The 24,492-nt window shown below is 42.7% G+C and overlaps 1 protein-coding gene across 2 annotated transcripts in view; it reads left to right on the forward strand.

Moving 5' to 3' along the window:
• Positions 1–24,492, forward strand: part of unc13bb (unc-13 homolog Bb (C. elegans)) — a 92,533-nt gene that overhangs the window by 23,030 nt on the left and 45,011 nt on the right. For both annotated transcript variants that reach the window (XM_028602021.1, XM_028602022.1), the window contains exons 3-8: positions 1,293–1,392; positions 9,045–9,162; positions 10,211–10,334; positions 14,079–14,152; positions 14,514–14,571; positions 16,619–16,847. In XM_028602021.1, the coding sequence (XP_028457822.1) occupies positions 1,293–1,392; positions 9,045–9,162; positions 10,211–10,334; positions 14,079–14,152; positions 14,514–14,571; positions 16,619–16,847 (703 nt within the window). The remainder of the gene's footprint in view (positions 1–1,292; positions 1,393–9,044; positions 9,163–10,210; positions 10,335–14,078; positions 14,153–14,513; positions 14,572–16,618; positions 16,848–24,492) is intronic.

Consider the following 24,492-nt stretch of genomic DNA (forward strand, 5'->3'; position numbering starts at 1 on the left):
AGGCTGACGGAGATCACCGGGTGTGAAACTTGTCCAGACAGACAGACAGACAGGCACTTGACTCCATGTCTCAACTGCCACTTTCAAAAGCCAGCCGAGTTCCAGCAGCTATCATTTACTACAGAAATGGCCAGCTGTCATATTTAAGCTTTGTTGGTTAAAAGCTGCCTTCCCCTGTGACCTCACTGAATTTCAACTTTAGCCTTGATGGTATCAGGTCTGACAGAGACCTTTTTTCTGCAGCAGTAACAGGTCAGGAGTGACTTTCACTCCATTACATGATCAGCAGACCGGCGTCCTCTGTTGCAAACTGTATGTTTCAGAGGGCAAATATTTCTGAGTGGTTTCAAAAGAAGCTGTAATTCACAGTGCAGGGTAGATATAACACAGGCAGTTGGATCCTGTAGTTGTATCTGCTGCATGGGTTTGGCTCTCTGTGGAGATTAAAGGGGTCAGTTTGCTGCCCTGGCCTGGATTGGATTGGCCTGGCTTGGCTTGAGAGAGAGAGAGAGAGAGAGAGAGAGAGAGAGAGAGAGAGAGAGAGAGAGAGAGAGAGTTATCTGCTTTCACTCTCACTAGAGCTCCTGATGTCTATTTCTACAACACAAAGCCAGAGTAGAACTGGCCTGGTTAGTATTACTTGAAAGTGTATATTTTGCTCAGTTGTGTGTGATAACTGATATGTTAACACTGTTATAACTATCTGTAACTTCTCTATTGCTCATTTGCTTATTTCTTAAATTATAATAGTCATACATCAGGGTTTTTCCTGGCTCAGAATGGGCTTTTTTGGGGGGGGGGCGACTACGCACAACAGTTAACATGAGTGCTTTGCGTACAGTAAAGGCAATGAGTCTGTGTTACCTTATTTGACAGAAATCTATGCATTTTCCTGTTATTTCTGACAATTGAAAAAATAAAAATGTACATATGCTTGAGTAAATCAAACCCAAATTAACAAAATTTTATATTTAAATAAATCACGGGGGAGTCCGGCACAGCCTGACTCTAGAGATAAAACTGAGATCAGCGCTCATATTCAGATTTATGCTCTGCTTGTTCAGCGTTGTTTGGTAAATCTTCTTAAACACATTCAGAGGGGATTTGAATTGCCATTTGTATTCTCAATTCTTATCATTTTGGTGCTGGTGATGATTTTCCTGTGGGGTTGGCTAAACCCCCCCCCCCGATACATAAATGTCTCCATGATGTAGCCCTTCTATATGCTCTCAGTGTATTGCTACCGCCTCACTGTAATTTTAAACGATAAACTCCCTTTTCCTTTGTTTCAGACAAGTTCAACACCTACGTGACGTTGAAGGTGCAGAATGTCAAAAGCACAACGATCACAGTGCGGGGGGACCAGCCCTGCTGGGAACAGGATTTCATGTTGTAAGTTATTAAACACAGCTTCATGCTTCAAGATTTATTCAACTAACAAGTGCATTGTAGACGAAGCAAATGCTACACGGACATCAAACACTTAAATGCTAACTCTGCACACTATACTAGACTGCAAGCAAAAAACAATCCGTATGTTCAACTTGGTATCGTCATGCTTTGTTACCTGCATCGTCATGAAAACCATTCCCACAAAGCATCTTTCTGCTCGGAGAGCACGAGTTTTAGGTATTTGGTAAAATTGCACAGCATTGACGTAGTGCCTTTTTTTAATAAGACCTGCTCGACGGTTTGTCTTTGAAAAGTATTCATCTATGAGACAGTACACTGTGGTGCCATTGTGGTCATGCAGTATATCCACGCCGTCCCAGGCCTGTCAAAACTCTTCATTAAAGCTTCAGTGCGTAACTTTTTGATATTAATGAATGTCCGTTACATTCAAGCCATCGCCAGATGAGTTGCAACAAAGCTAATTAAGACCATCGGCTCCACACAACTCTCTCTGGATTTCTCAGTACGGCTATGTTCAGAAGATTGTGTCGTCCGACGACTAGAGATGACACGATACTTGGGGTGGGGGAAAAAAGCGATACAGCATAGTATCGCAATATTTTCCGTGGCAATACTGTATCGATACACAGACGCCAAGTATTGATCTTATATGTGTTGGTCAGTTTGTGTGCTTGACAATCTGATTTTGCAGCAATACAATTGAAGTGAGATGAACAGAGAAATGTATCTTTTTAGATAAAACAGATGTTGACAAAGTTTCCTTATGGGGACATAATTTAAAATTGGGAAAAATTTGAAGTTGGAAAACAGTTCATGAATTGCAAAATATTGCAGAATATTGCAACATGTTTAAAATCGCAATAATATTGTATCGTGACATAAGTATCGTGATGATATCGTATCGTAAGGCCTCTGGTGATTCCCACCCTTACCCGATATTTTTTGCTTCCCGATACCGAATCTGATACCTGAACGTGCGTATCGGCCGATACCGAGTACCGATCCAATACCAGTGTGTCATATATTTTATTATGTTTTAACAACTGTATACTACTATCCCTGTATGGATGTGATATTATTTCTATCTTTGTTGTCGGTCTGGCTCAGGTTAAACTCTTTGTGAAACATGAACACAAACAATGAATGCCACATAACTTTCTTTTATTCTCCAGTTTGACAGTCAGTTATAACGGAAAAAGAACATAAATAAACTACTTTTAACATAGATTTTCTTTAAGGCTTTATTACATGGTATTGGATCGGTGCATAAACTCCAGTACTTCCCGATACCGATACCAGCGTTTTAGGCAGTATCGGAGCCGATGCCGATACTTGTATCGTTATCGGAACATCTCTACCGGCAACTTTCGTGCGCAGAAACTCGAATGAAGATAATGACCTCTTCTGAAGAGTCCATTATGTATTGTTTTTTATCCTCTGTGTCCTCCTCGGCTACTAGCAACTGCGCGGAAGATGCGTGGGGGCGGTGCGCGGTCACAGGAGGCTTGTATCATGTGGATGCGCCGACAGTGTTGTTGTCATTACTGAGAATTCCAAATGGTGGCGGCGGAAACTATGCACTATAGTTTTAAAGGCAAATTGTAAACAAATCAAATCTCCTGGTCCAGGAGCTCTGCAGTCTGAAACCCCAAATGAGCTTTTTTTGGTTAAATGTATTGGTAACCCTTTACTTGAAGGTATCTACATAAAGACTGACATGAACTCATGACACTGTCATGACACATGAACCCTAACCCTAACCCTAACCATGACTTGTCATGACAAAAACCAAATTACACTGACTAAAAGAAGCGTTACGTCATACACGTTTATGACTTGTTTATAATGTTTATGACACGTCCGTGACCGTGTCATGTCGCTCTTATGTAGATCCATCCATCCATCTTCGTCCGCTTATCCGGTATCGGGTCGCGGGGGGAGCAGCTCCAGCAGGGGACCCCAAACTTCCCTTTCCCGAGCAACATTAACCAGCTCCGACTGGGGATCGGCGTTCCCAGGCCAGGTTGGAGATATAATCCCTCCACCTAGTCCTGGGTCTTCCCCGAGGCCTCCTCCCAGCTGGACGTGCCTGGAACACCTCCCTAGGGAGGCGCCCAGGGGGCATCCTTACCAGATGCCCGAACCACCTCAATTGGCTCCTTTCGACGCGAAGGAGCAGCGGCTCTACTCCGAGCTCCTCACGGATGACTGAGCTTCTCACCCTATCTCTAAGGGAGACGCCAGCCACCCTCCTGAGGAAACCCATTTCGGCCGCTTGTACCCTGGATCTCGTTCTTTCGGTCATGACCCAGCCTTCATGACCATAGGTGAGGGTAGGAACGAAAACTGACCGGTAGATCGAGAGCTTTGCCTTCTGGCTCAGCTCTTTTTTCGTCACAACGGTGCGATAAATTGAATGTAATACCGCACCCGCTGTGCCGATTTTGCGACCAATCTCCCGCTCCATTGTCCCCTCACTCGCGAACAAAACCCCAAGGTACTTGAACTCCTTCACTTGGGGTAAGGACTCATTCCCTACCTGGAGTAGGCACTCCATCGGTTTCCTGCTGAGAACCATGGCCTCAGATTTAGAGGTGCTGATCCTCATCCCAACCGCTTCACACTTGGCTGCAAACCGATCTAGTGAGTGCTGAAGGTCACAGGCCGATGATGCCATCAGGACCACATCATCTGCAAAGAGCAGCGATTAGATCCCCAGCCCACCGAACTGCGACCCCTCTCCACCCCGACTACGCCTTGATATCCTGTCCATAAATGTTACAAACAGGATTGGTGACAAAGCACAGCCCTGGCGAAGGCCAACCCTCACCTGAAACGAGTCCGACTCACTGCCGAGAACCCGGACACAGCTCTCGCTTTGGTTGTACAGAGATTGGATGGCCCTGAGAAGAAACCCCCTCACCCCATACTCCCGCAGCACCTCCCACAGTATCTGCCGGGGGACCCGGTCATACGCCTTTTCCAGATCCACAAAACACATGTAGACCGGTTGGGCATACTCCCAGGCTCCCTCCAGGATCATTGAGAGAGTAAAGATATGGTAAGTTGTACCACGACCAGGACGGAAACTGCATTGTTCCTCCTCAACCCGAGGTTCGACTATCGGCCGAACCCTCCTTTCCAGCACCTTGGAGTAGACTTTACCAGGGAGGCTGAGAAGTGTGATACCCCTGTAATTGGCACACACCCTCTGGTCCCCCTTTTTAAAAAGGGGAACCACCACCCCGGTCTGCCACTCCTTTGGCACCGTCCCAGACTTCCACGCAATGTTCAAGAGGCGTGTCAACCAGGACAGCCCCTCCACACCCAGAGCCTTGAGCATTTCTGGACGGATCTCATCAATCCCTGGGGCTTTGCCACTGTGGAGTTGTTTGACTACATCGGTGACCTCCGCCTGGGAAATTGACAATGATCCCCCATCATCCTCCAGCTCTGCCTCTAACATAGAGGGCGTGTTAGTCGGATTCAGGAGTTCCTCAAAGTGCTCCTTCCACCACCCTATTACCTCCTCAGTTGAGGTCAACAGTGTCCCATCCTTACTGTACACAGCTTGGATGGTTCCCCGCTTCCCCCTCCTGAGGTGGCGAACAGTTTTCCAGAAGCACCTTGGTGCCGACCGAAAGTCCTTCTCCATGTCTTCTCCAAACTTCTCCCACACCCGCTGCTTTGCCTCTTTCACGGCAGAGGATGCAGCCCTTCGGGCCCTTCGGTACCCTGCAACCGCCTCCGGAGTCCTCTGGGATAACATATCCCGGAAAGCTCCTTCTTCAGTCGGACGGCTTCCCTGACCACCGTTGTCCACCACGGTGTTCGTGGGTTACCGCCCCTTGAGGCACCTAAGACCCTAAGACCACAGCTCCTCGCCGCAGCTTCAGCAAAGGAAACTTTGAACATTGTCCACTCGGGTTCAATGCCCCCAGCCTCCACAGGGATGCACGAAAAGTTCCGCCGGAGGTGTGAGTTGAAAGTCTGTCAGACAGGGGCCTCCTCCAGACGTTCCCAATTTACCCGCACTACCCGTTTGGGCTTACCAGGTCTGTCCAGAGTCTTCCCCCACCCCCTGACCCAACTTACCACCAGATGGTGATCAGTTGACAGCTCCGCCCCTCTCTTCACCCGAGTGTCCAAACCACACGGCCTCAGATCAGATGAAACGATTATAAAATCGATCATTGACCTTTGGCCTAGGGTGCTCTGGTACCAAGTACACTTATGAGCATCCCTATGTTCGAACATGGTGTTTGTTATAGACAATCCATGACTAGCACAGAAGTCCAACAACAAACAACCACTCTGGTTTAGATCAGGGAGGCCGTTCCTCCCAATCACGCCTCCAGGTGTCTCCATCATTGCCCCGTCGCGCGTTGAAGTCCCCCAGCAGAACAATGGAGTCCCCCACTGGAGCCCCATGCAGGACTCCAGTCAAGGTCTCCAAGAAGGCCGAATACTCCGAACTCCTGTTTGGTGCATATGCACAAACAATAGTCTGAGTTTTCCCCCCCACAACCCGCAGGCGTAGGGAGGCGACCCTCTCGTCCACCGGGGTAAACTCCAACATAGCGGCGCTCAGCCGGGGGCTTGTGAGTATCCCCACACCCGCCCGGCGCCTCACACCCTGGGCAACTCCGGAGAAGAAAAGAGTCCAACCCCTATCCAGGAGTATGGTTCCAGAACCAAGACTATGCGTAGAGGTAAGCCCCACCAGATCTAACCGGTAGCGCTCCACCTCCCGCACCAGTTCCGGCTCCTTCCCCCACAGAGAGGTGACGTTCCACGTCCCCAGAGCCAGCGTCTGCTGCCCGGGTCAGGTCCGTCGAGGCCCCTGACCTTCACTGCCACCCGTGTACCCAACCCCAGCGGTTCCTCCCACAGGTGGTGGGTCCATGGGCTGGAGAGATGGGAGCCACGTAGCTTCTTCGGGCTGTGCCCGGCCGGGCTCCGTGGCAAACCCAGCCACCAGGCGCTCGCCGACGAGCCCGCCATCTGGGCCTGGCTCCAGACGGGGGCCCCGGGCTTCCTCCGGGCAGGGTCACTCCATCTCTACCTCGTTTATTCATTGGGGTTTTTGAACCATTCTTTGTCTGGCCCCTCACCTGAGACCACTTTGCCTTGGGAGACCCTACCAGGAGCACATACCTCCAGACAACACAGCCCTCAGGTTCACAGAGACATACAAACCTCTCCACCACGATAAGGTGATGGTTCACAGAGTTATGTAGATACCTTCAAGTAAAGTGTAACTAGAGCTGGGCAATATATCGATATTATATCGATATCGTGATATGAGACTAGATATCGTCTTAGATTTTGGATATCGTAATATGGCATAAGTGTTGTCTTTTCCTGGTTTTAAAGGCTGCATTATAGTAAAGTGATGTCATTTTCTGAACTTACCAGACTTTACCCACTTTGTCATTATATCCACTCCTGATGATTATTTATCAAAAATCTCATTGTGTAAATATTTTGTGAAAGCGCCAATAGTCAACATTACAATATCGTTGCGGTATCGATGTTGAGGTATTTGGTCAAAAATATTGTGATATTTGATTTTCTCCATATCGCCCAGCCCTAAGTGTAACCCATTTATTTTCAGTTTCCCCACCCAAGTGCTTAGAGCTACAGTAAAGGTGTCTTGGTTTCAAGCTGTGCAGTTATCTTGCTAAACAGCAGCTGTTCATTTCCTTCTTGTAATTGATTGGTTTAATTTCCTCATTTTACTTTCCCCCGTGAAAGGTATCTATGGCGACGGGAGAGCCAGCACATTGTTGCATGCGTGCCATTGTTTGTCTTTTGTGAACTCCCCCATTGCAACAGTGTTTGTTTTTCCAGACCCTTCATCCTTCTACTGTCCATTAATGTTGTGTCGACTTGGCTAGGTGTGATTCATCATGAAATCTAACCATCAGCGATTCCGGCAAAAGGCTCCGCACCATCCGTTACAACAACATACCTTTTTAATAAAAGCTAAGGGTTGATGACTCGGCTCAAGTAAAATATATTAAAAGGAATTCAGGTATCCCAACGTAAACCTCAGCAGCTGACTTTCTAATTCTGCTGGACTTTTAGATACGCTTGAAAGATGCTCTGCATACTGTCTAAAGATATCATCTAAATAAATCAAATGAGCTAACAAACATTACTAGTCTGTTACCTGTTGAATAGTTGCTGTCGTTGTCAAAATTTGGATGGCAAATCCATTCATGCATCAACAAGGAAGAGCTTTTTTAGAATTAATGGAATAGTTTGAGTAGTTTCATTTTGGGAAATGTGTTTATTAGCTGACTTGCCAAGAGATGAATCATCTCATCTAACCCCCGGAGAGAAAACTAAATAGCGTATTTCCCAAACGTCGAACCATTCCTTTATGGTTAACATAACTGGGTCCAAAAATAAATAAGTAAATACAAAAAACAGTATTGCTTTGATTTGAACCTGGTGGTGCAACAGAAGGTAGGACACAGGGCTCCAGAATAACTTTTTACCTTGGTTGCACTGGTGCGCCTAACTTTTTTTATTTAGGTGCACCAGCACAAAATGTAGGTGCACCCAGTTTTTTTCTCACGTTGCCATTAGCGCTGAATGGCGATAAACGATATATAGCTCTGTATTGTATTTTTACAAAGTGGGCTAAATATTCAGTTTTAAGTCAAAGCCACTTTTCACAAGCTCTTTTATTAAAACAGATTATTTAAAATAATTCTTAAAATAAAATGCAAAGACAGGGTTTCCTGTTCCAGTTTGAAAATATACAGCTGCAACACATGTAAATGAAAGTTATCTGAAATAAATAGCCTAGGATATATAAAAAGAATTATATATATATTTATATATATTTATATATATAAATAAATAAAATATATATATATATATATATTTAATATAGTATATTATATATTTTATTTGTGTTTTATTAAACAGACATGTATGATACACAATGATAAATAAAAAAAATCTACTTGATTGGATAATAGAATCAAAAAGGCACCTCAAAACAGATTCTCCTCAGTTGAAATTAGCAACAGTTTGATTTAAATACTTTGCTGGATTTATTTATTCAACACATGCTTTAGAAGGCCTATATCTCTGCACCTGGACGCCCTCCCCTGCACTTCTCTCAATTAGCTGCTCTCTTTGATTATCTTTTCTCTCATCTTCCCTTTTGTTCGGCCTGTTGATAGTTGTAAACTGCCACAGATGAGAATATGCAAATGCCCTCGTCCCGTGGCTCCTTTCAAAATTGATATGCCATTTTGTTGCTGTCATCGAGCTGTTTTTGAGCCCTTTGAATAGCACGTTGAATGACAAAACAAGGCTTGAATGGATTATGACAGCTAATGCACAACAAAAAGAGGAAGTAGGCTTTTGTTATCAGCTAGTTGTAGTGCCTGGCGGTAATTATGGAGACATTTCGGCTCCATTGAGTGTGAATTGAATGGCATATTGGAGTTCTCTTGCTTTTAAAAAAAATTCTGATAACAAAACCCTAAACTACACTGCTATTGTTCCGCTCTTTTGTTGGCTGAAATTCCCCCCCGCTGTTTGTCAGGAAGGGGTTTCTATGGAAGCCTGACATTACCTGATACCTGTATACCGCCTTTTTCCTCCAGTGAGATCAACCGGCTGGACCTCGGACTCATTGTTGAGGTGTGGAACAAAGGCCTCATCTGGGACACCATGGTGGGGACGACCTGGATTCCTCTGAAGAGTATCCAACAATCAGAGGAGGTTAGAATATTCGCCCATACACAAATCACATAGTCCGGGGGGGGACATACAGTTGGAAGGATTTCATTTCAAAACGCTGAAAAAAAGTGACCTAAAATCCATCCATGATAACAAAACGGGGGGCTTTTTTTTTTTTTTAACATTTTGTTACTGACATTACTAAGGTTCTCATTTTTAAAAAGGTTTTTCACTTTAATATTTTCTATTACCTCCATAGACATTCAGATGTAACGTGGCTTCCGTGTGAATTAGCTTAGAAATAATACAATACCGGAGATATGTTACTTTTGGAAAAAGAAATGCCATAGAGTAGGTAGAAAAATGGACACAAAGAAGGTCTAACTCTCAACCAAGGTAAATGTCACTATTAGGGCTGAACGATTTGGGGAAAGAATCAAATTGAGATTTTTCTGCCAGATATTGTTATTACGATTCGATTTGCGATTATTAAAAAAAAAAAAAAAAAAAAGTTTAGCTAAATTTCAATATTCACTGTGTAACCGATAAAACATGTCATGGAGCATTATAACATGAAACACCATCATACGTGCTCTACATTTTTGGGAAAGAATGAGAACATACATATGAATTGCCAGCAATAAGCATTTGTTTTCTTTTAATAAGCATGGGACATTGAACAGTTAAACACAGAACAGTTATCACAAAAGCTTGTTTTATAATAATAACAAAAACAATTCTAATAAAAAATATCACTGCTACACTCCTGTAAACTGACATTTCTGCTATGCCTTAGCTCAGTAGCAGCAACTACATATTGCACTTCTACATGTTAAATAAATGAAAAATCCACTGAAAATAGGGCATTTCTGTTAAAGATCTATGGTATGTAACATTAATCCAGCATTTAACTTATGATAAAACGGTAAATATTATAATAAAAACAGGAATGCAAAATGTTATGCCAAACATTAAACTAAACATTCACATTCGATTAATCACGCTTAGCTTATCCCAATCTTTCATATCGCAATTTCAATTTGAAAAGGATTAATTGTTCAGCCCTAATCACTATGTATCCTAATTGCAGGAGGGCTCCGGTGACTGGATCTGTCTGGATGCAGAGGTCCTGATGAAAGCAGATGAGATATATGGCACCAAGAACCCAACGCCTCATCGAGTCCTGCTGGACACTCGCTTCGAGCTGCCTTTTGGTGAGATAAGCCAATCCCTTTTTTTTTTTTCAGTTGTTTTGTATTTCAGTTGCATGTTACATGTTAAACAGAATTTGGCAAATCTCCAGTTAGTGAACCACACTAGTTGCTTAAGACATTTCCACAGGCTGTTATCTCAAGTACCAGCTCTGACAACAGTGGGCGCACGGTGTAGGGAGCACATTAGTGATTCTGGTTACCGTGAGGGCAAGTTAAACCTTGATCCATTGAGTTACACAAAGGCCATACGCGTTTTCCTGCTGAAATGTCAGCAGTTGCTTTATGATGCTACGCAGATAAAGCTATCTTGCCTGGGGCACGGTCTAAAAAAAATGGATGACGTCTTGTAACCACGCATCCTGTCGTCTTATGCTAGCATAACCCTGCATTGATCTGTCACCTCAACTCAAATAAAACACACACGGACCACATGGACACCATGCACGAGTAGAGTATGAGGTCACATTTATTCCTGTGAATGAAATTAAATCATTCCAAAATGGTCTCACTGTATAATGCAGTCTATCTGGTTCCACTGGGAATAAGGAGTTTATGTACTGCTTAAATTGAGGTCAGTGATTCATCAATGGCAGATCATCCTTTATTAACTTATGTTAAGTTAATATCATGTGGTCTTTGCCAGGTTGTTCCATTGTGGCAAAGCTGATTAAGGAACCATTAGGAATGTGCTTTTAGTGTGTGTGTGTGTGTGTGTGTGTGTGTGTGTGTGTGTGTGTGTGTGTGTGTGTGTGTGTGTGTGTGTGTGTGTGTGTGTGTGTGTGTGTGTGTGTGTATGTATGTATATATATATATATATATATATATATATATATATATATATATATATATATATATATATATATATATATATATATATATATATATATAATAATAATACAGTATAGAGGATGACTGTGAGTTTAAAACAATTAGCAACTTACCGTTTTATGGACTCATCTACAACAACATTTGCATATACATTTAATTAAAGCTGCATAGATTTTTTTTTTTTTTTTTTTTTTTTTTGGGAGGACTTTGGAGCAGAGGATGTCTACAACAAGCTGTCAGACACATAACCCTGATATATTATTATCGTCTTTAAAATTGTAACATTTTAGCAAACAATTGCCTATTTGCACATCCAGCAACATTAGCATTAATTTGGAGTTGTGTTTCGGTCCGCTTGATAAATAGAAGTCCAGTATTCACTCTCCTTTTGGCTCTTGTTTGGTGTCCATCAACTCCTGAGGCACATGTCTGGCTCTTCAGCTGCTATACCTCAGCTGGTCACTACATGTGTCTGTCTGTTGTTTAGTGCTGGTCAGGCAGCGTACAGTGTGTTTATCTGAGCATTATTTCTTTTAGTATTATTTAACTGCTGCCTACTGTTGGAAACATGAGAGCATTGAGAACAAACCATACAGTTAATGAGCCATGAAACCCAAACAATGAGCTAAAAGACGCTAAAACTGGCTATTATGGCAGTCCTCTTTCACAAAACATGTAATTTGGTTTATTGCTAATATAACCATATTGATCAGCTGAGTTGTAATGCTTTCCATAGTGGTAGCCATACCCTGTTCGGTTTCATTGATCAGACAGTATGCTACACACTCGATAATTGCTTGATTAAACATGATTAAAAAAGAAAATATTTCCCATGCAATGAAATTAATTAAATTATTTTTTCCCCAGGGGACAATTCAATGCTCTCAACGATTGGAGGGTGAAATGTCCCCTGTGCTCCTCCTGCTCTCGGTGTTTGACCACGGTCCTTCCTACAGTATCTCTGTTTGCACTTCATATCAGGCTGCAAGCCTTGTGATCAAAAGGCATCAAAGTTAAAGCAGGGTGTCTGTCCACTGAGTGGGAGAGAGGAGAACCTTTCAACGTTGCAGGAGGCCATCGTGACTCTCTGTGCTACCAGAGCCGTTCATTAAAGCTGCCGGTCGGTGTGTCTTTGAAGCCCTGGCCTTTTGTGTGCGTGGCCTTTTAATGTGCATCTGTCTGCAGAGCAGTGCAAATCCCCCTGAAAAGTGGGAATGGGGAGAGTATCTGATATCGGATACTTCTTTTTAAATTATTTGTATTTATATGGGACACGCTTGACCGCTAATTTGCGCCCATAGTCCCGTCACAACTTTACATCATGAAGTTATAATGAAAATAAGAGTAATAATAAACTGGAGGACATTTTACACTTTGACCTATCAATGTTTAACGATAAAGTCAGACAAGTATTAAACACTCACGTTAATGTAATAATATAATATAATCAGATCATTAACGAGTACATATCTGAGGAGATTAAGTTTGTAAAAAAAAAAACTGCTGCATGTTGTGCAGTTCCTTATTTCTGGAGGGTTGCGGCTCTAACAAAAAAAAGTCCAATTGTCCCATTTGGCTTCATCTGAATAGAACAACAGTCTTGTCTGGCAACTGCCCTCTTTCGTTTTTTTTTCTGGAAGCACTGTGCATGGACAAAGTGTTTTAAAGGAGGGGGTTCCATTCCATGTAGAAGTTATGGCGTTTTTTCCATTACGTGGTACCTGCTCAACTCGCCTCGACTCGGCCGCGGTGCCCCGTCCTCCTTTTTCCATTGCAGATTTAGTACCACCTCATGCGTGAGGCGAGCATGGCTGGTCGTCATAGCGACACCGCAGGGAACTGCCGTGACCTAACGCGACACACACACAGAACGTCGAAGGTGTGTTGTTTTGATTGTTAGCATGTCAGAGAAGAAGCTGGAGGCAGCAAAAAAAACACACACACACACAGCTGGCTAAACTGTTTAAAAATGGTGGGATTGTTCAAGATGCAATATTACGAATTCCACTATGGCCACGCCAAGACCCACCCTTCTATAGCGTTCACACACTACTATTGGCCAGGTGTCCATGCTTCCATGTACAGGTCCTATCACCTGACCAATCCCCTAACCCTAACCTTAACATCTCGAGGTGAAATGCCTAACCCCAACCAATCGAGCTGCTTCGTAGGGCGGGTCTTGGCGTGGCCATAGTGTGATTCGTAATTTTGCGTTCAGGACACCCCCGTCTGTCGCTAGCAATGAGGACGCAGTGATTAGTGACGATTCTCTCCGACCAATCAGTAGTCTGCAAAACCAAAAAAGGCGAGTAGAGTCGAGGCGAGTCGAGCAGGTACCATGTAATGGAAAAAAAGCCATTAAATAATGACAAAGGAGGTCCATGCACTTCAGAAAGATACGGTGGTGATAACGACTGGGCTTCTTATAGAGTATTTGAAGCGTTTATTTATAGAGTGAATCTGTTGGCTTAAGTATGGAGGCCAAGAATAATACAACAGTAATCCGGCCTCAGGTGGGAAAAAAATAAAGAAAAGAAAAAACACCCATTCTGCGCATGCATACGTCAGTTATGAGCCAAATGTACACTTGATTTTCTTTCAGAATATTTTTTTTGACTTAGTATGTATTTTTTTATTATTATTATGTGTCAGAAACCATGACTTTTGAATTTGTTTCGGTATCTCACCATCAAGACTCCTCTGAAGTATCTTTGGACGTTGGCTCTCTGTCGGTGTGGTGAAAAATGTTCCTTACGTTTCCGATCCTCCTCCCTTAACAGTTTGTGGCCATTGCTACAGCATTAATGTATTATGATGGCATGCCGCGACATGATGCTTGAAATCCGACAGAGCCAGATGTACACTACAAACACAAGTTCTCATGTATGTTTGTTGTTGTGCGCATTTCGGCACCAGACATCCCAGATGATGAGGCACAGTACTGGACAGGCAAGCTGGAACGCATCAATACCATGAGAATCCATGATGAGGTAAAGTGCATTTTCTTTTTTATAAAAAGGATTTTTCTACTTTTATCTGTTTTGAAAAAATAACAGGTCATCAGTGTGTGTTAAAATGATAAACTGATAAACTTACTGCATGTCCTTTGGGTTTGAATGCTACTTTTTTCACAGCTGAGTATGCAGATTAAATCAAGTAAATACTCTTTTGTTGAAAAGGATGTGCTTGTATGTTCCTGTTTACCACTTCTTGTGCTAATGACGCAGAACTGCTGTATTTATTTTAGTGCTGATGGAGTGGTGCGAGTGAATTACTGTGGTAAGAATAGCAATACGACAACATGAAAAACATACTTGATGCCTGCTGTTTTTCTCCCTTTCTCCTCTGTAGTACCCTCTTCAGGATGACGTTCAGAGTCACCCACTGCCATTTGCGGCCTCCCAGTGCTGTGAGTGTGCCTGCCCGTGCTCCTCTCGGCCTCTAGATGGAGCCAGTCCTCTAATCTTGTAGTGTCAAGGCTTTGATTATTATTTCCTCTCACTTCCTTAACCCTGTTGTGCCACCTAATGTAGTAACAGTTGCTATCCTCTTCATCAGAGTTGAAAATGAAGACTAAACATTTCAAGTTCAGTCTATATTTTTTTTCTACAAACATAACCAAGAGCCCACATGCATGTTAACTATTCTCACTGTTGTGTCAGTTTGTTTTCCACTCTGAGAACCACTGATGGGGTTCCCTCATCCTCCCACTATTACAACACGGGGACTCTTCTTTTGTTTTCACAACCCCTGCCTCCTCTGACTGTACCTCTCACTTGTAACGTCTGCACTTTCACCAGGCAACTATTTCGGATGGGCTGACCCACTGAGTATGTAAAAAAAACAAAACACCTTGATGTAATTCTCCCCCTGGCCAATCCTCAGTGCCCTCTGCATGTCCCAATGCCCCGTATTCCCCAATAACATATAGTCTATAAGGTTTCCATGCATTTTAGTTTCATTATTTTACTCTTTAACCTTGATTTTCCTCAGTGATTTCCCTAAATCCCCTTTGGCCTTTCTTACTTCATTTTCTGCTCTTGGTCTTCCCCTTTTTATGCTTTGTGCTGATGTCATGCAATTGTCATTACCCATGTATACTTTATCCTTAAATTATTGGTTTAGCACACATCGTAGAATAGGAGAGTTAGGTCAACTCATCGTAACATAGGGCTGGGCGATAGGGAGAAAATCAGATATCACGATATTCGTGACCAAATACCTCAATATCGATATTGCAGCAATATTCTGGGGATGGCAATTGGTGCTTTAACAACATATCTTCACACTTAGATTTTAGATAAATAATCAGCAGTAATGTAGACATAATGTCTAAGTGGGGAAAAGGCAAATAATAGAATAGTCTGGTAAGTTCAGAAAAGTACATCACTTTACTGTAATGCAGCCTTTAAAACCAGGAAAAGACAATACTTATATCATATCACGATATTACGATATCCAAAATCTAAGACGATATCTAGTCTCATATCACGATATCGATATAATATCGATATATTGCCCAGCCCTATCGTAACACACACTTTTTTTCCTCTGTCCCTGAAATTGAGCTCCATGCGTCTTCTTTTGTTTGAATTCAAGGAGAATACTGAGCTCAAACATATTTGGACATGAATAGCGATACCAATATAAATATTTCTGAAAGTCTGCTAAACAACAGAGCCCTTATCACATCTTAAAGGGTGTAGGGTTCAGTTGCATCATTAAACGGATTGAAACTTTGCTAAAGTAAATATCACCTGGGCATTTTTATTGTCCACCCAGTACCAACAGTATCAGTTCGTCCTTCACCCTCTCACTTTATCTCTTTGAAAAGATAAACTCAGCTGTCCCCTCCAGCAGACGCCAAACTCATGGTTAGCGCTTGAAACAGGTGTCCTTCGGTCATTTTGGGGTGCGCGAGGTCACTTTCAAAAAGGGGTTTATTTAAGTGCTCTTCTTTTGAGCAACACTGGTCTATTATAAGTGTATTATAAGTGTTAAAGTTATTCAATAAAAGCACCATCAAACTGTTGGAAGTAAGGGTAATACGGATGTAGATTCAATTTCTATAGCTATATCTGTGAATTCTGTATCTTTCTATGCATTGATGATACAACAACAGTATCTACATACTGTACAAATGCTGATTAAGAGCAGCTCAGTGTCTTCCATTTAACAGGACAGCTTGCACATATAGGGGGCTATAGCCTATTGAAAGTGAAATCCCTCACTACCTCCCTATTAACCTGGCATCCGCTGATCCCAGTTTGTTTATTTCTTCAGCTCCTCAACAGTTTTTTCCAGATAGGCAAACATTAAAGCTAGGATGCATCCTCAGCTTTGACATGGGTTAATGCTGATTTAAAAAAAAAAAAAAAAAAAAGCTTGCTGTCACAGGAAACCTAATGTTTCAGGAAAGTTTCATTTATTCTGCTCACCCTGCTTGCCTGTTGTAGCTCTGGATGACCAGGACAGTGCTGTCGACGACCGGGATAGTGACTACCGCAGTGAGACGAGTAACAGTCTGCCTCCGCGTTACCACACAACAGCTCAGCCCAACTCCTCTGTGCACCAGTATCCCATGGGGCCTCGGCAGCAGCAGCAGCAGCACCACCACCACCCAGACTCCTGCACAGACTCTGTCCACAGTTTGGACCTGGACTACAGGGACCAGAGAGGAACCAGGTAGACAGAGTATCCACAGAGACTCGCTCACTCTAGAAGAAACGTTCACTTTCTCACACAGTCGCACACAGTACTTAGTAGTTAGTAGTTTCAGCAAGGTTGGATTTCAAGGTTAAATTTATCTCAACAATTTACTTGTAAAAAGAGCAAATGTTTTCTTCTGAACTGTACTGACACCCTCGCTTACTCAAACTCACTCATAAATTCCCTCACAGTATTTCATTTCTCTCTATAAAATAGACCTAACAGACATCCACTTTCAGATTTACAGTGGCAGAAGTAGTCATTTTAATTCCCATGCATCTTAGTTTGTTTTATTTTCTCGCATAGTTTAGCCTGACCAAGAATCCAGCTGGACTTTTGTACTTTTATTTTTTTTTCCATGAGCTGGCTTTCCTATGTGCCGCAGTAGATTAGGGTAGGTTTATTCAGCTGCTTTAGTTGCCCAGGAGGGATCTGTAGGCCTACTCTTGAGGTGAAATGGATTTTGTCACACCCTGTATCTCCAGCCTAGATGCTAAAGTGCATTCATTTATTATTGTGGTTGTCCTTGCACATCACAAGGCATATTCCACTATTTGTTGTCAGAATGTTGTTGAGATGGCTAAAAGTGTGTGTGGTGACTGTTACGAAAAGCATTATTTCAATGTAAATACATACTTTTCAATAAGAGGAAAATACAATATCAGTGATACTATTGCTATAGAAATAATACATTGTTATAATTTTTATTATTACCAGTACACAGCTGTTTTGAGGCCAATTTTGGTCAATGAGACAAACTGTCTCAGTGCATGGAATCTACTTTTGTGCACTCGTGGATTGTCTTGAACTACATGTGTACTAGTGAGACTGCGGCAAATCTGCCTGTGTGGACTGATAGGAAGTTGATCCGGATAATTCTACGTCAGAAAAAAAGGGATTACAGCCAAGGAAAGCTCATTGTTCGTGTTTCTTTTTGTCTTGAGGGTCTGTTGGTTGTGTTGGTCTGAACTTGGTTTAGCCATATCACTGAGGAAATCCCTCTGTCACACATGGAGGGAGTGGGTCAGTGACACACACACACACACACACACACACACACACACACACACACACACACTACTTTGGTGATTAAAAACGTGTTCAGTGTACACCATATGGTTGTGATTTATTGAAGCATGGAGTTCTCATGAACCCTGTTGCAGGCTGAGTGTTGAAGTGCTGATAAGCATGTTGCTGTAGGGATTTACAAAGATCTGAATTCACAGAGACGCATGCAAACATGGGGGCACACACACTCGCACACTTACGGATATATAACCCATGCACAGTGAAATGTGTAACCCTGTAATTTGCAATTGGTTTTCAGTGAGGCTTAGCGATCAAATATTACAAGATCATGTCATATTATTACAACATTGATAAGTAAGATGAATTGTGACCTCCCATTTGCACGAAACTATTATCGTCTTAATTTCTCCATTTATCGTACTGCTTAACTTGTGTTTGCATTTTTTTCTTCTTGTTTGTTTGTTTCCTCTTATTTGTCCCTGTATCTTTTCCCACCACCTTGTTAAATCCATTCCTTAACCTAAATTAGATCATTAAACCAGAAAGGAAGAGTCAAAATTATACCTGTAGATTCTGGCATGGGTGTTGAAGATTGGGAAAACAAATACAAAGGGCAGGGCAAGCCCAAGTTGAGTGCCTTCTTGGATGATGAGGAAGACAATGTTATCCTTCGAATGGGAAGACCCTACCCTGAGCCATCGCACTCCTCTATACGTCTACATTCTCAACGCACTGGTTTTCAGCCTGCCACCTACCCTGAGGGCTATGAAACTATTGATCGGCGGCGTAAGAAAAAGATAAGGGACCCAGGAGGGTTGCTTAGTACAAAGGCAGACAAAATGAAAGAAGAGGCTTTTCCTTCTGACCTTGAACTGCTCCGTGAGAAGAGAGGGGAGCTGTTTATACGGCAGGTAGTTGAGATGCAGCAAGAGGAGGAGCATATGACATCATGCCTCAGGCCATACCAGAATGGGCTTCTCTACAAGACAAGGATGTGGGCGAAAAATGAGCTAGACAACACTTTGGAGAATTATGTGGCATACAAAAAAGAGCAAGATGCTAGAATGAGGGCACGGTTTGATTTTGATTTAGAGAGCTCTGAGGATCTGCACTTCTCTATGGGAGCAGATGAGGATATTGATGACATTGCCTTCATAGCAGAAGACTTTCACCTAGAGAAAGCAAGACATTACAAAGACAGGTATTCTTTATCCTGTGACACAGAAAATTCTCAGGGTCCTCGAGAGAAGAAGTATGGAAAAGCTAAACTTGGAGGATGGGCTCCGGAGGCAATGCTCTCTCCTGTAGAGGAACCAAGTGATGAATATGTAGACCCTATGGATGAGCTCCAGTGTCTAGTTGAAACAGTTTCTGAATACCTTGCTGAAAAAGAGGAGGAAATTAGCAAGTATGGTTCCCTTCCTAAATCAAGCAAATCTAGGCTGTCTTCTCTGGGTAGCTATAGAACTGATTCTTTTGGAGAGGACCAAAATAGTTCATCAAAGGATCCAAGAGGAGAACCCCAATCACACACTCCTTCAGATCAGGGCATTTTAGGAGTAAAAAGTGCCATGAGCTCATTATTTAGTTCTCTCACTGACCGAGTTGGAGGAGGCCCCAAACAGCCTGTCCCATCTCCCCAAGCACCATCTACACAACCCTCCAACCAAGCTGGACTAACAAAACTGTTGTCCTTTATTCCTAAATCAAATAGCTCAGCTCCTGTAGCTGTTATATCTCCAGTAGAAAGTTATCATGAAAAATCATTAAGTTCTTTGCCTTCTCAGCCACCACATGTTGCCAAGACACAAGGTCATCATCAAGAAACAAACACTCAAACAAGTACAAAGGAAGACACACTCAAGTTTGTAACCAATCCTCAAGGTGCTCCAGGAAAATTTAATCCTTTAAAGCTTTTTTCAGCAGGGAATAATGAAAACTCAACTGAACAGGCACCAACGTCGACATATTCTCAAGGCCATACACAATGTCATGAGAAATGTGGTTATCAAGGTAAAGAGTCAATGACAGCAGAAGAAGACAAATCCGAAAAATTAAGAAATTCATCGCAAACGAAAAATTGGAAACAAACACAAGATGAAAATGTTCATGGCGTAACAAATCCAATGATTTACAAACAAGAAAATGTGCCTATTCCAGCAAGGTCGACTAGCCAAACCCAATCAGCAAGCACTGGATTCTTTAGCCCTTTCAAGAAATCATTGAGTTCATTGATCACACCTGCTGTCCCCATTCCGCCCCAAGGAGCTCCACCTGTGGCAGTTTATCCAGTATTTAGGTCCACAGAAGATCCCCAACTAGAGAGACCTGTGGAGGTCCCATTATTGAGCAGTAAGATAAAACTTCCTTTCCTTTCCTCTGAAAATGTCTCCACTCAGCAACATCCCAAGGCAGAGGGAGGCATGCTCTCTGGTTTCTTAAAGTTTGCATCCAGTGGAGATGTTAGTGCCTCCTTGAACACACAAAATCCTGTGCAATCGTATCATGATTCAACTTCAGCAACCGCCACTACTTTTACACAGAATTCTGCTGTGCCCCAGGAAAACACTGAGAAAGGTTGGTTTTCCAGCATATTTAACCCTACCTCAGTTCCCTCTGGTTCGAGTCAGAATTTAACCAGTGATCAGCGGTTTCAGAACAGCAAAGTGCCATGTGGCTCACATGCAGGACACACATCAAATCAGAAACCAATAGCCACCCCTCATGGAACGCAGCATCAAGCTCCCAATCAGCCTGAATCACAAAGTTTTTTGACAGGTCTTTTTAAAGGGAGCTCGACTGAGGACATGGGCTCTAATCAACCCAAACAGGCAGGACTGCTATCTGGACTTATTAAATTTGGCTCTACCAGTAACCTATCTGGCAGTTTGCCACAGCAGGCTTCCCATAACAATCAACCACCCAGGAGCAATAATCCCCCACAGTTTCCTGATCACCTTCCCCCACAACAAAGTTCTTCAGTACCACGGATTGGAGGCCTTGTCTCAGGGCTATTGAAGTTTTCATCAACCGAAAATGTACCACAAAATGTACAGCCTTCAGAAGCTGCAAAGCAGGGGAACATCCCTGGAAATTCCTCTTGTCAGCAGCAGACTTCAGATGAAACTCAGCAAACACAGTCACAGCAAAAGGGGCTGTTGTCTGGCTTGTTTGAATTTGCATCATCTGAGAATGTTTCAAGCAGCCAAACATTGCAGCACCAACAAAGCAGTGTTCAACATAATCAAGAGGCTTTTAACCAACAGAATACTCGAGGTCCAAACCAAGGGCCTCATCTCAAGAACAGAGCATCAAGTCAGCAAGTTGTCCAACAGGAGACGAGTAAACCAGGCTTTACTCGACAACAAACAGTTCCACTCCAGCGACCACCATCCCAACAAAGTGGTCTTTTATCTGGTCTTTTTAAATTTGCGTCAGCCGACAACATAAAGGAACAACACCCATCAGCTCAACAGCACGGAATTATGCCAAGTAAATCCAGCCATGAGCAACCATGGGCAAGTAATATACCAATTTCCAACCAAAACCAACCACAAAACAGCTCAACACAAAAAACAACTCAAGCAAGTCTGCTTTCTGGATTATTCAAATCCTCCTCAGAAAATATGGCTCAACAGCAGCAGCCCAAAGTCATTCATGAGACACAACAAATGCAAGTACCAAGCAGCCAGACTGCTGAAACACAGGTGGAGACAGCAAGTCAATCTGGAGTGCTCTCAGGGTTGTTTAACAAGTTAACTAAATCATCTGAAAACATTACCTCAACCTGTCAGACATCAACAGGACAATCACTGCATCACAAAGCCAATAATTACACAGTCACTATGACAACCCCACTACAAAACCAGTTGCACACTAATGTAACACAACAATCCTCACAAGAACATGTAGAGAAAGAGGAAAGAAAGAGGATTCTACGACCTGCCCAGCAAGGTTTTTTATCTGGTCTGTTTAGCAAAAATGTAACTGAGGACCCTTGTACTCCTAAACAAGTAGAAACTTCAGGTCAGATTACAGCGCAGACACCCTCAAATAAGTTCACAGAGTTACATTCAGGCATATTAAAATGTGCTTCCTCAGACTTTGGAAGGGACAACTGTCAAAGAGTTGTCCAATATTCTCTCAATCCAGGACAAAGCAGACACGCTTTTATCAGTGCACCTGTCTCAATTAATACAGAGAGTTTAGACTTAAGAACCTCAGCTACTTTTGCAAGATCTCTTCAGAGTCAAGCAACATACTCCTCAATTAGCACAGGTAATGTATCTCAGTTAAATTATTCTGGCTCACTTCAGTCAGTTCCCCCAATGTCTTATAGTACAGGAAATATCCATTCCCTTTTGCAAAGCCATACACCTTTCTCAGCAATCAACATGCAGCCATTTATTGGTGGAAGCACTTCATCCTTGTATGGAGCAACAGAGCAAAGTTTTTACCATGGTCAATTGTCCCCTTATGGAACAAGTCCCTCCTATGATGAAAACCAGTGGATCCGTGAAAGTGCTCTCTGGCAGCAGTTTCAGAATGAGTCAATGAATTATCAATTCCAGGCAGAGGATAAAGCGTATAGACAGAGCTGTGAAGGTATGTCATTACAGGCATCTGCTTTTCCCTGCAGCTCCTCAAATATATATCAGCCATTTAACCCTTCCACACCATGGCAAGGTGTTGTTTGCCAAGAGCAAATTCAACCATATCAGTTTGAGGGACATAGGAATGATGATCCATATCCCAAGAGGAAATTATGGAACAGCCATGAAGACTTGGGAAACCTAAACTATTCACATAATGAGGAGGGTGCATTGAACTTAACCAATAAACAGAGTAATGCAAAGTTTGGGAAATGGCACTCGTTGAATGATGGCAGCACTTACAGCTTGAATGGGGTTTCATATCATGAAGGTTATTATGAGGAGACTGCACCAACCTTATCTTATTCGGCTAATTGGCAATATGGAATGGATAAAGCAGTCCTACAAAATTGTCATACAGATGGCATTTTGCATCAGAGTCAATTTAATTTTAATAGACCAATAGATTCAAGCTGTCCCCCGAATCCTAAAACTGAGACGGAAGACTCTCTGTACCTGGAAGACACAGAGTGGTATCAGCAGTGGCTTGCACTTTTGGAGCAAGGAATGTGGTGGCCAGCAGAATATGGTGACTGTGGCTACTTTGTTTACACAGATCATGAGTACATTTATGCCTTGCTTACAGATGCAGCAGGTGAATATGTGTATGCTTGTGCCCCTGAAGACGAGTCTTGGGGAAATGCGCAGAAATTAGATGGTTTTCCCAGTGCTTGGCTAAACAGTGAAATGGTTTCAGTGTGTGGCTTTAAAATTCCACTTTACAATGAGGATGAGCTTCTTTGGCTACCTGGTCAAGATCACAGTGATTCTCAGCTTCTTAATGCCCCCCTAGATTTGTCTGCTGCCTACAGAAAAGGAAATCAGATCATGAATTTAAATCTTGAGCAGTTTTCTCAAATGTATGAAAATTCATTTCTGTCACAAGGGCAACAAGGTGTAGATTTCACATCTTACAGATTAAACAAAGTCAGAATAGATCCAAGACAGAACAGTTATATCAATGAAGACCAATGCAAAGATGTTATTGACCTTTCCTGTCGTAATAAAGACACCACCGCCCCTTATTGGAACAACCAGGAAATTAAGACATTTCTTGCTCAAAAGGTTGCGGTTTCTCTAAACGCTTCGACCGCAAATTGCAATCAACAGCTATTTCAGAACTGTTACCAGCCTCGCCAACGGCGGCGTTCATCCACTGGAGTAACAGTGAAGCATGTAGATGATGTATCGGAGGATGAATGGAGGGAGAGAGTTTCTCCAGGAGAAGAACTACCTAATCGTCAAGTCAAAAATATTTCTTCCCTCATCTCCTCATTTGTGGGCAAAACATCACAGGTAGAGTTAAACAAAACTAGCATATCCTCCTGTGAAGCTCCTGATAAAAATTCAAAGAGCATTTTTGCATCAGGTTTCCAAAGCCTAAAGTCAAAGATCATCAAAGAAGAATCTACTGCTGATGTGACACAGCCAGATTTAATTGTTGAACAACAAATTCAGGCACCAGCTACCACACAGAAAATAAGTTTGCCCAAAGTACAAACTGCTCAAGTGACTCACCCCTCAATTCAGTCACATACAGCTTCACATAAACCTAGGCTTTCACGGCAGACTACCATGGTACAACAAGCAACCCCACAAACCCAGCCCAGTGTCCCAGTGCCTTTAGGATCAAATGAATATTTCATTAAACCTGGACCACCTGGACAACTTACAGCTGGGAAGCCAGTGGATACACCAGTGGAGAAACCATCTGAACAGCAGGCAGGCTTGATGAACTTTCTGAAATCTGCAGTGGGAATAGAAGAATCCATTCCAGATCCCCAGAAAAGTTCTCAGACCAATGAGCAGAGCAAAACTGGCAGCACTGCTTCTTTACCAGGCAATGTTCCTACAAATAAAGAGGCTACAGGAGTGTCAAATCTCTTTGGATCAATTAGCAGCCTATTTAGTTCTGAACCATCTCCACCACCGAAACAGCA

The sequence above is a fragment of the Perca flavescens genome, chromosome 16, assembly GCF_004354835.1.
Source record: "Perca flavescens isolate YP-PL-M2 chromosome 16, PFLA_1.0, whole genome shotgun sequence".
In the NCBI taxonomy this organism is placed as follows: domain Eukaryota; kingdom Metazoa; phylum Chordata; class Actinopteri; order Perciformes; family Percidae; genus Perca; species Perca flavescens.